The following is a 14437-nucleotide window of genomic DNA, read 5'->3' on the forward strand; positions in this document are numbered from 1 at the left end:
TTGTATTCATTTTTTCCCAAAGGATTAGCCATTTAAATCACAAAACACTCAAATTTAAATTTATGTGGAAGATATAAAAACAGTTAGTGGGACCACTAAAACAAGTATAAATAAAGCCGAGATGGGAATCTGAGGATATACCCTTATCCCCAAAAATATACAGAAACCTGGGAGAGGTTTCGTACAGCCAGCAGGCACTCCACGTGGCGAAACCTATCCAGTGCAATAATAATAAGGGGTTGAGAACTGGTCTAAAAGAGGAGGAGAGAGAGAGGAGTCGGGGGTTTTGGCAACCGGCTATTTCCGGAACAACAATGCCAGGTTACCGGCTTGTTCGGTTGTGTGGACACGAAACTGTAAGATAATTCCACTATAAATAATTTAAGGGGTTTAAGCTACTGTTTTCCCTTTAGGGGGTTTTTGAGAAAAAAGAAAAAAAAAAAAGAAAGAGAGAAGTTTAGAGAGAGAAAGAGAGGGAATTGAAAAGTGTTTGTTCGTTTATCGTGAATTGAATTCCGATTGATGGATCTTCTTGCATTTGCGGGAAATCTATGATCTTGGGGGGTGTTTTTATTTCTTCTTCTTCTTCGGAATTGCATTTTTTTCAACGGAAGCTGTTAACGGAATTTAGAAACAACTTGAACCGGAAATCGATCTCCAAGAGGTGAGTTGATTGAGTTTGTATGGGATTGTGATGTTTTGGTTCGTTGAATTTGGGTTGTGATCTTGTTGTTCTGGGTTTCTCGGGATGTGATTTGGTTGAATTTCTTGGAAACTGTGTCATAATTTTGCTTGCTGTCTGATCATTTGGGTTCTGGGGAATTGTATTGGATTTGAAATTGTGGTGGAGATCGGGATCGGATCGTGAGAGTTTGGCTGCGTTTGGTGGTGTTGAATCGGGTTTGATTTGGAATTTGAACTCGACACGTTTCCGTGTTTGATTTGGTTACGAAATTCTCTTTGATTTGTTTTGGTTACGAATACGTAGTTGTGAAGCAAAAAGACGTTGAAAATTGGAATTGGCTTGTTTAATATCGATTTTTGCGCGTTTAATATAATGTAACTATACCAAGCTTTTGAACTTGATGACGTTGTCCTTGATTTCTGGAATTACCACGTTCTGGATTTCAGGTTTATGGAATTCAAGTTTTATTGCTATATTAAGCAACCGATATGAATTTGAAATTTGGGCCTCCATTTCCAAATTGGATGGCCCGGTTTCATGCTACTGATTGAAATCTTCATTAACTGCCTGGAATTTGATCTCTGGTTTGCTTTTGGGATCTGATAATTGATATTATAATGTCTGTGATGTGGATCTATCGTGGAATCGTTTGATTGCTAAGGAATTGCAGTACATAGATACAAACACAAGCTCTCACACACATATATTGCAGCAAAAGTATTGGTAACCTCCAATTTTGCGCCATACCTAATCCTTCTAACTTGGATTGCTAATGTTGACTTTTATTACCATTGCATTGAACCTCAAGTCCTTTAGATCGTTTAAAATTCTTGCATCAATATATTTTTCAATTAATTTGTCTGGAAGGAGAAAAACATTATATTTAAACCTATTTTGACTTGGTTACAGAACTTTGTTTTAAATCAATCAGACTCAATATGCCAGAGTTATCTGGCTGTGGTTACTGATAGGAATCCTAGGAATTTACTCTAGTAAGATTCTGTCATGGTTAACTAGTGAGAATTGTGTTGACAATGGGTCTTTTTTTGGGGATTTGGTGGCAGTGAGGAGGATCTGGATGGTGAGGCTTCTTCGTGTTTAATGTGTTTCTATTGCCACGTATGTCTAAGCTATGGTGTTTAAGAAGAGGTTAGATCATGGATTTAATGGCTTCCAGGTCCCTGCTATACCTAGAGCTCCCAGATCTGTTCGAGTAAGTATTTATTGCAATTCTAGTCTTTATATTATTCTATGTTCCCAACTCTAGTTCTAACTCTGTAAATCTTGGTTATTGGTTTCAGAGGAGGGGTCTGTATAAGAAGACAGTTGAGGATAGTCAAATCTGTGCATTTGAATTGCTGGCATCTATAGCTGGCAAGTTATTGCAGGAAAGCGAAAGTTCTGCTTCTAGTAATGCATCTGAAGGAAATGATCAGCCTTCCACTAGCAAAGATGTTAAACGGGAACAACAAGATAGGGATAAACCATTCATGGCAGGGTGGACTCAGGGAAGTTGTGGAGACAGTTCTTTGGCCTCTGAGCTGGCCTCACAAAACATCAATCTTAAGTGTATTCTGAAGGAATTTTCACATGCTGAAAGTGATGATGTTTTGGAACGCAATTCTATCATTAATAACTCTGACTGCTCACAGAAAGTCAGTGGGGATTTGAAATCTGTAATCTGCAAAAGCAAGACTGATTTTGGAAACTATTCTAGTAAAGCGGAGGGAGACTACCCTCATTTTGGGGAGTCTTGTGATGCTAATGTAAAGAATGAAATTCAAAGACAACAAGAGGTTGAGGGGTTGAAAACTGAAGGTGTTAATACATTTAGTTCAAAGGAGCCAATGGACTCCTCTCTAAAATCTCCTGCAGCGATTGACTCTGACAGTAATGTCAAGTTGCCATTGCGACAGGACCCTGTTCCTGATGCTTGTTTTTCCGGGCATAGGAATGATATTATGTTAGTTAGTAGAGATGATGACGAAAATTTATCTAGGTGCTTTAAACCTAGCACCAAAATAAAGGCTTCTAGGCCTCCACCACGAATTGCAGACCGAAGAATAAGGAAGTTGCTTAATTCCAAATACTGGAAAGTAGCTCCAAAATTGAAGGATTGTGAACTATCTAGATCTGGTAAGCAGCTGACTAATGGTTTGAACATACTATGCTTCATATTTATGCTATGCTTGTGTTTCAAGTATATTTGATTCTCACCATTCTTATCTTATAATGAAGTTAATGGTTTCTGCATTTGTAGATGGGGGATTAAAACCTCTTTATCGCAAGAGGAAAACCTTTTGTAGCCGTGAAAGATGTCAGCGTGACATTCTCTTTAAGAGGAGGAAAATGTTTGACCAAAGCTCAGTAGTGATTTCTGATGGTGGGTTCAGTAGTGAAAGTGTTTCTAATTCACCCGAGAAAGGAATGACTGAAGATAAGACCACCTCTGCTGCAATGTTGCATGGAGGTCCTTTTCCACTTTATTAATCTGTTTGTGTTTCTTATTACTGTTGGGATGTGGTGTTTGTGGTCTTCAATAGTGGCTCTGAATAAATGCAATTTCTTTTGTGCAGCAAATAAGGTATCATCTTCAGTTATGGGTCATCAAGCACCCTTCCACTCCAAGGATTCTCACGGTACTAGAACATTTGGTTGTTTGATGTATATTCACTCGTTTCATTTTATTTTGTTCTGGTATCCCTGAGGTTCTTATGTGTTGTATGTTTTTTCTGCACAGTTAAGTTTAGCATTAAGTCCTTCAGGGTACCAGATCTTTATATTGATGTCCCAGAAACTGCCACTGTTGGTTCATTGAAGGTATTAAAGCGTCAAGTCTTTTCTTTTCTTTTCAGTTTGGCAATCATATTCTACTTAGCCCAAATCATGAAAAAGAGTTATATTGTCAAGGCTGCACATTGCAATGACAACCACACTATTTTTCTTTTTAAGGCTCTCCAACTGCTTTGCTCAGCCCTTTATCTGAAGTGACGAGGCTACATGCTAAAGTCTTCTGTAATATGATATAAGCATAAATGCTTTACAGATCTATTGTTTTTATCTTTTTTACTTTCCCTTGTATTTCCTATGACTCTTTTTTCAGTGATGGGGGCAATTGCTTGTCTGTTGCGCTGGTAATAGGTCTTCAGTTAAATCTTCCTAAGTGCAACTTTTTTTATTGCCTTCTACATCACATAATCGTATTGTATTACTTCTTTGTAGAGGTCCGTTATGGAAGCTGTAACTGCTATACTTGGAGGTGGATTACATGTTGGGATTCTTCTTCAAGGGAGGAAGGTTAGAGATGATAACAGAACTCTATTGCAGACAGGAATTTCTTGTAAAGACAATCTGGATTCCCTTGGTTTCACATTAGAGCCCAGTACAGTGCAAACTTCTCCACCTATGTGCTCTGATGATCTCCCTCCTCTGTTAACATGTGACTCATCTCAACTTTTAACCAGGTAATTCAAACGCGCTTTTTGCAAAACCCTTTGTCAGAGTTGGTATTTGCATTGCTTGATCACTTGTTATTATTTTGAAGCCCAAATGGTCATCAATTTCTTTTTTCCTTACTTTGCTTAAATTTTAACTTCTTTTTTATTTTTATTTTTTATCACCTATCATCTCTTACAAAGATTCTGAAGTATGGCCATATCCAAGCTACCCCTATTAAGACACCATTTAAGTGTGGCTTTGATAGGGATCTTTGAGGGCCATTGTCTGGTGCAATGTAGAGTCTTGGACTGCTAAGCACTAGTGTGCGGGCTTGAGTCTTGAGCGTGGTTACTTCATGCAAAAATTATTAAAGGGTCGGGAGGACTTTATGCAAGCCATTTCTCTTAGGACCCCACTTTGGTGGAACCAGTGTTGGCTACTGACCCTTATTTCTTATATGCATTTGAGTGGGTTGGACATTCAAAAATGCAACAAGAATTAGTGTGCTCTTTGTTTCGTAGCATCAAATGGTTCAGGAAAGTTAACTTTTATTAGTTATCATGTGGCCTAAATTTTTTGCTCATCAAAATAGAACAGGTTCCTCACCATGATTCATGATCGTCTTTTTATGATATTTTGATAACAAAAGCAGCCTAAGTTTTGACATTTTTGAATGGGTTGATAGTTTTGGCTTGAGTTCAATTCTATGGAATTGAGAATCGGTGGTGTTTTTGCATAATGCATTATAAGTGTGCGTGTGTGTGTTTTTTTTAAATCTTACTAAAGCTTGTATTATATTTCTATCTTTCCAGCTCCCCAGGAAATCCAGTTTTAGAATTGAGGATCTCTGATCCCTTAGCTGACTCTCCTCCACTGACCTATTCGGGTAACCACATTGAGAGTAATAATGATACAGTTTCCTCCCATATTGACACAACTGACAAAACGACATCAGATTCCAAAGCGCTAGTTGCACTTCCAGCAATAAGCATGGAGGCACTGGCTGTGGCTCCCTTGAACCAAAAAACAAGGCATTCTGAACTTGTACAGCGTCGAACCAGAAGACCATTCTCTGTGTCAGAAGTAGAAGCATTGGTGCATGCAGTTGAGGAACTTGGAACTGGGAGGTGTGATTTTCTTTCCCACTTATTGGCTTTCCTATTGAGAGTTCTTTATTTTTTTCCAAAGAAACTTCAGCGTTTTAAATGGTTTCCAATTCCACAGGTGGCGTGATGTTAAATTGCGTGCTTTTGAGAATGCAGACCATCGAACTTATGTGGATTTGAAGGTAAAATATTTTTGGGGTTTATAATATGTGTGAATGGAAAAATATTTCTTGACAAGAGGGGTCCTCATTTTAGATACACGAATTCATAGGTGAAATGCTCTTTGCCAAATTCATATTTTTTATCTGATTCTCATAAGATATGGCTTTTGCTGAGTTGAACATTCTATAACATTATTATTTTTGAGTTATAAAATCCTTTCAAGGTTTTTAAGGAAAATTTATGTTCTTTGAAACTCTTTTTCTCTCTCTCTGCCTTTTCTTTTGCTCCTCTTCACTTTTGAGTAAATGACTAGTGTGTCACAGGATTCAGTGCTTGTGGGGGAAAGCATAAGGATTACATGGGTCGTTTTGGGCCATAACTGTTATATAACTTTGCTGTTGCCAGCTTCCAACTTTTGCTATATAATGCGCTTTGCGGTTTTGTGCAGGACAAATGGAAAACATTGGTTCACACAGCAAGAATCGCCCCACAACAAAGAAGGGGAGAGCCTGTCCCCCAAGAGCTCTTGGACCGAGTCTTGGCTGCTCATGCTTACTGGTCTCAACACCCAGCTAAGCAACATGGAAAGCATCAGGCTGGAACCCTGAAGATCATGGAGGCCACAAGCAAATAGACTTGGAGTTGGAGGTGTACCTAATTGTGATGATGTAGAAAGAAAAAAAGAGAAATGTTGACAGGAACTAAAAGAAAATTGTACAAATTATTCAATTTCGTGTAATATTCTCCCACTCACTCGATTCATTGCTGCCTTTCCCCATGTGGATAGAGCTTGGCATTTGTAAATGATTTGATGGAATAAGGTTACATTCTAACAGAAGCTACAATGTTTTTTTCAGTTCAATTCATTCAGTTTGATGAATATATTATGTAGAAAGTGTAGAGAACAGAACTGGAAATTGTAGAAATCTTATTATCTTCATTGATTCTTTCATTTGTTGTTGGTCTGAGACCCTGCCGAGGTTTTTTTTTTTTTTTTTTTTTTAAACACTGCATTTTGTTTCACTAGACACAGACTGGACTCGGTCTCCACCGTCCTACTACCAAATGTCAAATTAATCTTAATATTTAATTTTGGAAAAAATATTTCATATTTGTATAGGCTCTTTTAAAAATATTTCACATTTAACTTGCTAATAATTGACAAATTGATTATCTTATAATAAGTTTGTGAAACATAAACACGAGCGGTTAATAACTCCTATAAAATATTAGAAAGTTTATTTGACAGCACGTCACACCAAAGACTGATGAAATCAAAACAACTCCATGAAAATGACAGCATGAATAAAACTTCAGTGAAAGAATATCATTATCTTGATGAATAAGCATGAAAAAGAACGAAAGCCAACAATGACAATGATATCGCTATAATTAGGTAATCGAACAGAACTTTTGACTTAACATGGATGGACACTTAAAGGGTCTATTTGTTTGTTTTTTTTTTTTTTAAATTAATTTTATTATTTTCAGAGCCAAAGAGAAAAAGCTTAAAAAAATGTCTTCAGTTATTTTATCAAACAAGTTTTTTTTTTTTTTTTTTTTTTTAAGAATGCAAATAAGCATTTCTCTTTTGAAAAATGAATCAAACATGCCTTAAAAGCCTATGACTAGTCGTGCAATCAGGGATGTACAACTCAGAGAAACGCTAATCGTATTTGTGTTGTATTTCAAATATACATAATTAGAGCTTTGCAAAGTTATTTATATAGTCCAACCTCACATAATACAAAACCAATACATAGACATATACATGTATTTTTAATTCACCTATAATTTAACTTGTATAATTGACAATCTTTCTTCCTTCAATTCCTAATGTCCTCATAGTTGTTATGTAGTGTCCAAGTTCCACACCAAATTATTAGGTTAGTTTTGATGGCAATTGCCACGTGTCAGCAATATCTCTATGATCCTCCAAAATGATCGGTCAAAATTACAATGAGCGTTTTCTAGAATCACTTATTTAACTCAATTTCACTTTGTACACAACCAATGCATGACTTGCTGACATGTTTTCATAATCTATTCACCAAATGTAGGGCTTAATTTTCACAATTCGGGATATCATAATCTCCTTCACTCAAATCCCTAATGCTTGAGTCCAAGTTCATAATGTATTGCAGTGTCCCAACACCATATAACATTATAAAGTTGGCTCTAACATTATTTGTTAAGATTACTTACGATATAGAAAAACTACATTTGTACTATGCTCAAAATAACATGAAGAAACAATCAAAAACATAAAACACTAACTCAATTTAAAAGAAATTTATGTCCAAATTTGCTGTTTATAATCTTGTAAATTGGGCCGCTTTTAAAAAATTGCAAAAAAAAAAGAAAAAAAAAAAAAGTTCTCTTAAAGTTTTTCTTAATTTGTTTGTTCTCTTTATCTTTACGAAGAACATGCTTTCACATGGAGCTTAGATCTGATCTTTTTTATTTATGTTTTCCCGTGCATACTAAAACTATGTTGTACCTCCGCACACCTAGAAACTCTTTCTTCAAGATTTACTTTAACAAGGTTTTTTGCTTTTCCTAAATCAGTGCGGGAATATAGAGACAAAAGTCGTCAGCATCTCAGCATGGCCAAAATCCAAATCAATAATAACTAAACAACCTTTTATGCTTTATAATTTTAATTTATATTCCAACTTACGATTAAGTTTAATTTTAAATATGTATATATAAGTATTTGGGTACTTTCCTCTTGCAAATCCACTTTTAAGGGTGGGTTCTATCCAAAATATATATCGTTTGATATCAGAATCAAACACTACGGAGAGTGTGACCTATGAATTGTACTAAAATACTGATAAGTGAGTAGAACCGCCAAAAAAAAATTTGCCGGATCTTGATACCATAAGTGTTGTTAGTGAAAAGCTAATAAAACTAGTTGAAACACATGGTATCAAAAATCTATTAAATAACCTCACTCAAAAAGTATATATGCTTTGAAGAGCTATCAAGAGTAAGAGAGCATGTTCAAGATCCTGCCAATAGTAAACAACCATAGTCCTATCAAAGCAGTATATGACACTCAAATCTTCCACCATTGATGCTGCTTTAGGTGAAGCTCAAGCAATTCTTCTTGCCACTCAATCAGAAGCCTCTCTTAGTGTCTGCTCTCTCTTGCTTGAAGGGGATGTCATCGACATCATTTTTGCCATTCAACATCAATACCTCTTCAATGATTGAAACTTTGCTTTCATTATTTTTGATATTAATATTAACTTGTTATTTTTTTATAGTTGGAAAGCTTATAAAGTTTTTAAGAGTGTAAATTATGGTTCATATTTTTTAGCATAATAAACCACTTACAACCTCGTATTTGGAAGCATTCTTAATTATTCCCTATTATTTCTTAAATTAAGATCAAAAAAGAAAAAACCTTCCTCTCTAAGTTTGTAACCTTTTCTCAATTGACTTAAAAAAAAAAAGGGTACTAGGAAAAAAGAAAGAGGAAAAAAATAAGTGTGGAGCAGTAGAGGTGTACAGAATCCCGTGTGTTGGCAGGTACATATACTTGATCATGAAAGGAACAGGAAACCACTATGAAGCCTCTGAGAATTTGACGGCTGAGGTTGTCCCCCTCCACCCACGAACACCAAAATCCTCATCACCCTCAGATAGCAGCCTTGCATTCACTCTTTCGTCTAAAAATGCCATCTTTCCAATCTTTCAACAGAAGAGCTTAGGTTGTCCAATCCCCCCCACCCGCTCTCTCCCCTAAGTTTGGCTCAGGTACATAGAATTTATATTCCAGCTGATTTGACGTCATGCAAGAAATGATTGATTTTGTTTGTGTAAAAAAGAATCATTCTTTTTGTGTTTAGTTTGATAATAACTGTGTGGTCCGAAACTGTAGCGTACAGTGATCAATATTTGTTGTTTTTTCATCTGTTTTAACTGTCTATTTCCTTCGATTCCATGTTATAGTTGTGTTTCGTTTGGTAGTTGAATGAAGTTAAACTTGCGTCTCCGATGCGATTTATTGCTCAAAGTTAGCATTTTTCTTGACCCATTTTCACATGCTTTTGTTTTTGTTTTTATGTTTCTCAGGATTTCGGTTTTTGGCTTTGAAAACAGAAATTGCTCTGTTTACTTGTGAGGTTTGATTGTCTTTTTCATGTTTCTCGGGGTTTTAGATTGAGACAGAAAGTGCCCTGTTACTTATGAGATTGTATTGAGGTGAGTCTTTTTGGGTTTTAGAGTTGTGAATGTTTACAATCTAGACGGCTATGGATCAACCTTTTAGAGGTTTCTATGGTTCTGCCGATGGATTAGAAGCAGGTGATGAGACCCTTTTGGCGATCTCGAATCAGAATCTTATTAACGGGTTCAAAATGGACAGTAACTTTCTTGATCAAAGCTATTCAAGAATTCCTCTCTTGCCACCTGATCCAGTCCCTACTTATATGGAACTGACTTCAAGTTTGAGCCCAGAGGGAGATTCCCATGAGGACTGTGATTTTAGTGATGTAGTTTTGAGTTACATAAACCAGATACTTATGGAGGAAGATATGGAAGTGAGGGCCTGCATGTTTCAGGAAGCTTGGCTTCAAGCCACCGAGAAATCATTGTATGAGGCCGCCCTTGGAGAGAGGTATGCTCCTACACCTTATCATGGCCTGCCACCTTATGTTGATCAAAACCATGAAACCCCAGATGAAAGTCGTGCTTGGAATCACAATGATAATTCTACTACTAGTAGTACTAATGGTAACAACTTAGTGGATACTGGGTGGAGTTTTTCTTTGGATGAATGCAGCTCATCACGTATTGTTTCTCAGTCGTCCTATAGCTCGTCACTCAGCACTGGTAATGTTGTAGATGGGTCTGTGGATTCTCTAGTCAGCACTCTTAGAGTTCCTGAAATATTTTGTGAGAGTGAGTCTGCTATGCAATTTAAAAGAGGGTTCGACGAAGCAAGCAAGTTTCTTCCCAATGGAAATAGTCTCATAGTTGATTTTGAGAGTAATAGTTTGTTATTTAAAGAGTTGAAGGAAGATGCTAAGGAGGTAGTGAAGGTAGAGGGGAAGTATGAGGGTCAGCACTCCTCAGATGGGTTGAGGGGAAAGAAGAATCCTCATCCTGAGTATATGAACTTAGAGGGAGGGAGGAGTAACAAGCAGTCAGCAGTCTATGTGGAATCAACTGTGACTTCAGAAATGTTTGATATGGTTTTATTAAACTGTGGAAAAGGCGATTCTCCTCTTTGGGAAGGTTTGCAAAATGGGAATGTGCTGCAGAATGGTCAGTCCAAAGGGTCCAGTGGTGGAAAGGCCCGTGGGAAGAAGAAGGAAGGTAAAAAAAGGGATGTGGTGGATTTGAGAAGTCTCTTGACACTGTGTGCGCAGGCTGTTGCAGCCAATGACCAGAGGAGCACTAATGAGCTACTGAAGCAGATCAGACAACATTCTTCTCCCACGGGGGATGGGATGCAGAGAATGGCCCACTATTTTGCTAATGGTCTTGAGGCACGCATTGCTGGTTCTGGTACTCAGATCTATACTGCCCTCATTAGCAGGCTAACATCAGCTGCCGATGTCTTGAAGGCATACCATCTGTTTCTTGATGCATGTCCTTTTAAGAAGCTCGCAAATTTCTTTTCTAATAAGACAATTATGAGTTTAGCTGAAAAAGCAACAAGACTCCACATTGTTGAATTTGGTATTCTTTATGGTTTCCAATGGCCTTCCTTCATACAACGTCTCTCATCTATGTCTGGTGGACCTCCTAAGCTTCGAATTACCGGGATTGATCTTCCCCAACCTGGTTTCCGACCAGCAGAAAGGGTTGAGGAGACAGGTCGCCGCTTAGCAAAATATGCAGAGACTTTTAATGTTCCATTTGAGTTCCGTGCGATAGCACAAAAGTGGGACACCATCCAAATTGAGGATCTCAAACTTGACAGTGACGACGTGCTAGTTGTGAACTGTATTTTCAGATTAAGAAATGTACTCGATGAGACGGTGGTGGTGGAGAGTCCAAGAGATATTGTTTTGAACCTGATTAAGAAGATGAATCCAGATGTTTTCATACTGGGAACCGTGAATGGGGCTTTTAGTGCACCCTTCTTTATCACACGATTCCGTGAGGCTCTCTTCCACTACTCTACTCTGTTTGATATGCTTGAGACTAATGTGAGCCGTGAGATTGAAGAAAGGCTGCTGATTGAGAAGGAAATATTTGGGCGAGAGGCAATGAATGTCATTGCATGTGAGGGCTTAGAGAGAATTGAGAGGCCAGAGACATACAAGCAGTGGCAGGTCCGGAATCTGAGGGCTGGGTTTAGGCCGCTCCCTTTGAACCGGGAGATTGTGAACATGTCAAAGGATAGGGTAAAGTCGTCTTACCATAAGGATTTTCTTATTGATGAAGATGGTGAGTGGCTGCTGCAAGGGTGGAAGGGACGAATTCTTTATGCACTCTCTTCTTGGAGGCCAGCTAGTTAGAGGCATGATTGCTAATAATTCATTGAAGGTCAAGATCATGGGATTCTCCTGTGGTTGACTTGCTCCCCTTTGTGCTATGAGATTTTGTTCTTGTATTTCTGATGCACGAAGTCAAGGTACTTTAGTTTTCCCTTCCCCATATTTTTTTTTTATTGAAAAAAAAAAATTATTTGTCTTTCTTACTGTTATCTTGCCGTTGTTTTGTATGGTTAGGTAAGTGAACTTAATATTGATAGTTGAATATGTTTTGCTGAGCAGGTTAATTGGGGAACAGAATGTTGGCTGCTTCCTGCCCATCATCATGCTATGAAAGACCTATTCTTGAATTCTAGGCGGCGGAACCGCTCATTTTATTCCGAGATGAACAACAAATGCATCGCTTACCTTGCCTGCCCATATACTTCTTGTATCTCAAGAGCTACTGATTTATACCTCAAAGAACGTATTTAAAAGAAGATCCTTGAGCAAGGTAATAGCTTTAACATATCATATTTATGAGCAGTGATCATGCCTAGGCCCCTCTTAGTAGTTTGTAGAAATGTGAAAGAATTTGAAGAATCTCTACAACAGAAGAAAGAAGAATATCTCTGTTCTTGTTATTTGAGTTCTTGCTGACACTGCTTGGCATTTTTCAGTAGCTGATCATGTTCATATGGCTGCATATAAATCCAGTAACTTCTTTTCTTTGCTTTTTTTGGGTGTTGTTTCTTGTTTCTCTATTGAAGGAAGATGTGTGGTTTTCTCAAAGATTCTGTTTATATTAATTTAATGGTGAAAATTTTGTCACCTTTGCTTTCATAATTAATGGTTTGTTTAATTGTTTAACGTGTAGCAGTGCATAATTTGCCGGCCATTTTCTTATCAGAGAAATGGAGCAGTTATATTTACTTAATCCTTGTGTAATATATATTTTTTTTCTTTTTCCAACAATGTTGAATATATAAAATTGTTTCCTCTGAGAGATTGATTATATGGAGCAGTTGACTAAACATGAGATGATTGGAAAGAGAGACCCAATGGGAGAAAGAGAGATAAAGCCACTTCACTTGATTAATGAAAAGGTCGATGTTTACTGGATGGATTACTTGATCATAAGTTTCTTTAATTACTTGGTAAATATCCATTGCTTATTCTCTACTCTGAAGTCATGTAATCGAAAGATTGAAGAAGACATAAAATTGAAGGCATCTTTGACTTTTCATGCAACCTGTTCACGCCTGACAATTTTTTTATGATGCATGAGGTTTATACAACACCTAATTCTACAATTAGTATGTGTAATATTATATGTCATATATGTATTTTTTTTTCCACAACTATTTTGTAATGTTAGCGTGACAATCTCAACCAAACCTAAATCTAAGAGGCCAATCTAAGTCCTATTTGAAAAATGGGTCATCCTCTCTCTTTCCAAAGTAGCCCAAAGCCAACTATGGCTGATTTGATCAAAGTAGGAGCAAACCCTCGTCAAGAAGTGAACTCATCCTTAGGCTCTGTTTGGCAAATGACATAAATTCAAATTTTGGGACATATACTGTAGCATGATGGGAAGATATACCATCAAGGACAACATAGTGTAGAGTGATAACTTCAGGTTCACGTTCACAATTTTTTTTTTCAACACACATTTTCAACACTTTAGTTGTACTTGATTGGCCGCTTGCCCATCATGCTACAGTAACTATTCCAAAGTCCGTTGCCAAACAGGGCCTAAAAACTGGATTAAAAAAAAAGATGGTAATAAAAAACTAGAATAGACATAATCAAAATCGCAATAGTATGCTGGCATGGCCTTTCCACCTACACTTGTTCGGAATCTTCTGCCAACTTCTGCAAATTGCAGTGCAATCGTGCAGGCAACTGAGAGACATTTTTTTTATGTTGATTTTTTTGAAAAAATAAAAAGAATAGTGTGGTGGTCTTTGGTGTTGTTTAACAAACCCCTGTTGAGACAGTCTAAACAACTCTTAACTCACAATTGCAGAGTCACTGCAAATCCATATGGAAATTGCTGACAATCCCGAGCCTAAAAATTGGATTGAAAAAAAAGAAGATGTTCAAAAACTAGTATACACATAATCAAAATCGTAATAATATGCTGGCATGGCCTTTCCACCTACACTTGTTTGGAATCTTCTGCCAACTTCTGCAAATTGCAGTGTAATCATGCAGACAACTGAGAGACATATTTTTTATGTTGATTTTTTTGAAAAGATAAGAAAAATAGTGTGGTGGTCTTTGGTGTTGTTTAACAAACCCCTATTTAAACGGTCTAAACAGCTCTTAACTCACAATTGCAGAGTCGCTGCAAATTCAGATGGAAATTGCCGGCAATCCCGATTTCAAATACTCGAGCTTCTATTTGAGGAGGCCGTGGTGTCACGTGGTGCCTATTATGTAAGTGAGACACCCCATACCTAGGAATGAAGTAGTTTTCCTCGTATATTAGTGTTGGTCCCCCTCTCTCTTGTCTGCCTGTCTCCCTCCTAGTGTTTCCAATTGGTTCATCTTGCTTTACTTTTAATATCCTAGAAAACTGTGGAGCTATTCCACTGTGACAAGGTGCA

At 37.3% G+C, this 14437-nt stretch overlaps 2 protein-coding genes across 2 annotated transcripts; both read left to right on the forward strand.

Moving 5' to 3' along the window:
* The first annotated feature begins 424 nt into the window (after positions 1–424).
* LOC132188632 (telomere repeat-binding protein 4) lies at positions 425–6359 on the forward strand. Its single transcript, XM_059603145.1, has 10 exons — positions 425–664; positions 1750–1898; positions 1987–2821; positions 2946–3155; positions 3262–3324; positions 3426–3505; positions 3908–4149; positions 4936–5250; positions 5348–5411; positions 5840–6359. Exons 2-10 carry the CDS (start codon positions 1818–1820, stop codon positions 6023–6025), a joined length of 2076 nt encoding a protein of 691 aa, XP_059459128.1. The 5' UTR covers positions 425–664; positions 1750–1817; the 3' UTR covers positions 6026–6359.
* Positions 6360–8991: 2632 nt separating this feature from the next.
* On the forward strand, positions 8992–12901 carry LOC132188631 (scarecrow-like protein 14). Its single transcript, XM_059603144.1, has 3 exons — positions 8992–9156; positions 9475–11986; positions 12129–12901. Exon 2 carries the CDS (start codon positions 9654–9656, stop codon positions 11868–11870), a length of 2217 nt encoding a protein of 738 aa, XP_059459127.1. The 5' UTR covers positions 8992–9156; positions 9475–9653; the 3' UTR covers positions 11871–11986; positions 12129–12901.
* Positions 12902–14437: the final 1536 nt, after the last annotated feature.

This window comes from Corylus avellana, chromosome ca7 (genome assembly GCF_901000735.1).
Source record: "Corylus avellana chromosome ca7, CavTom2PMs-1.0".
Taxonomy (NCBI): Eukaryota; Viridiplantae; Streptophyta; class Magnoliopsida; order Fagales; family Betulaceae; genus Corylus; species Corylus avellana.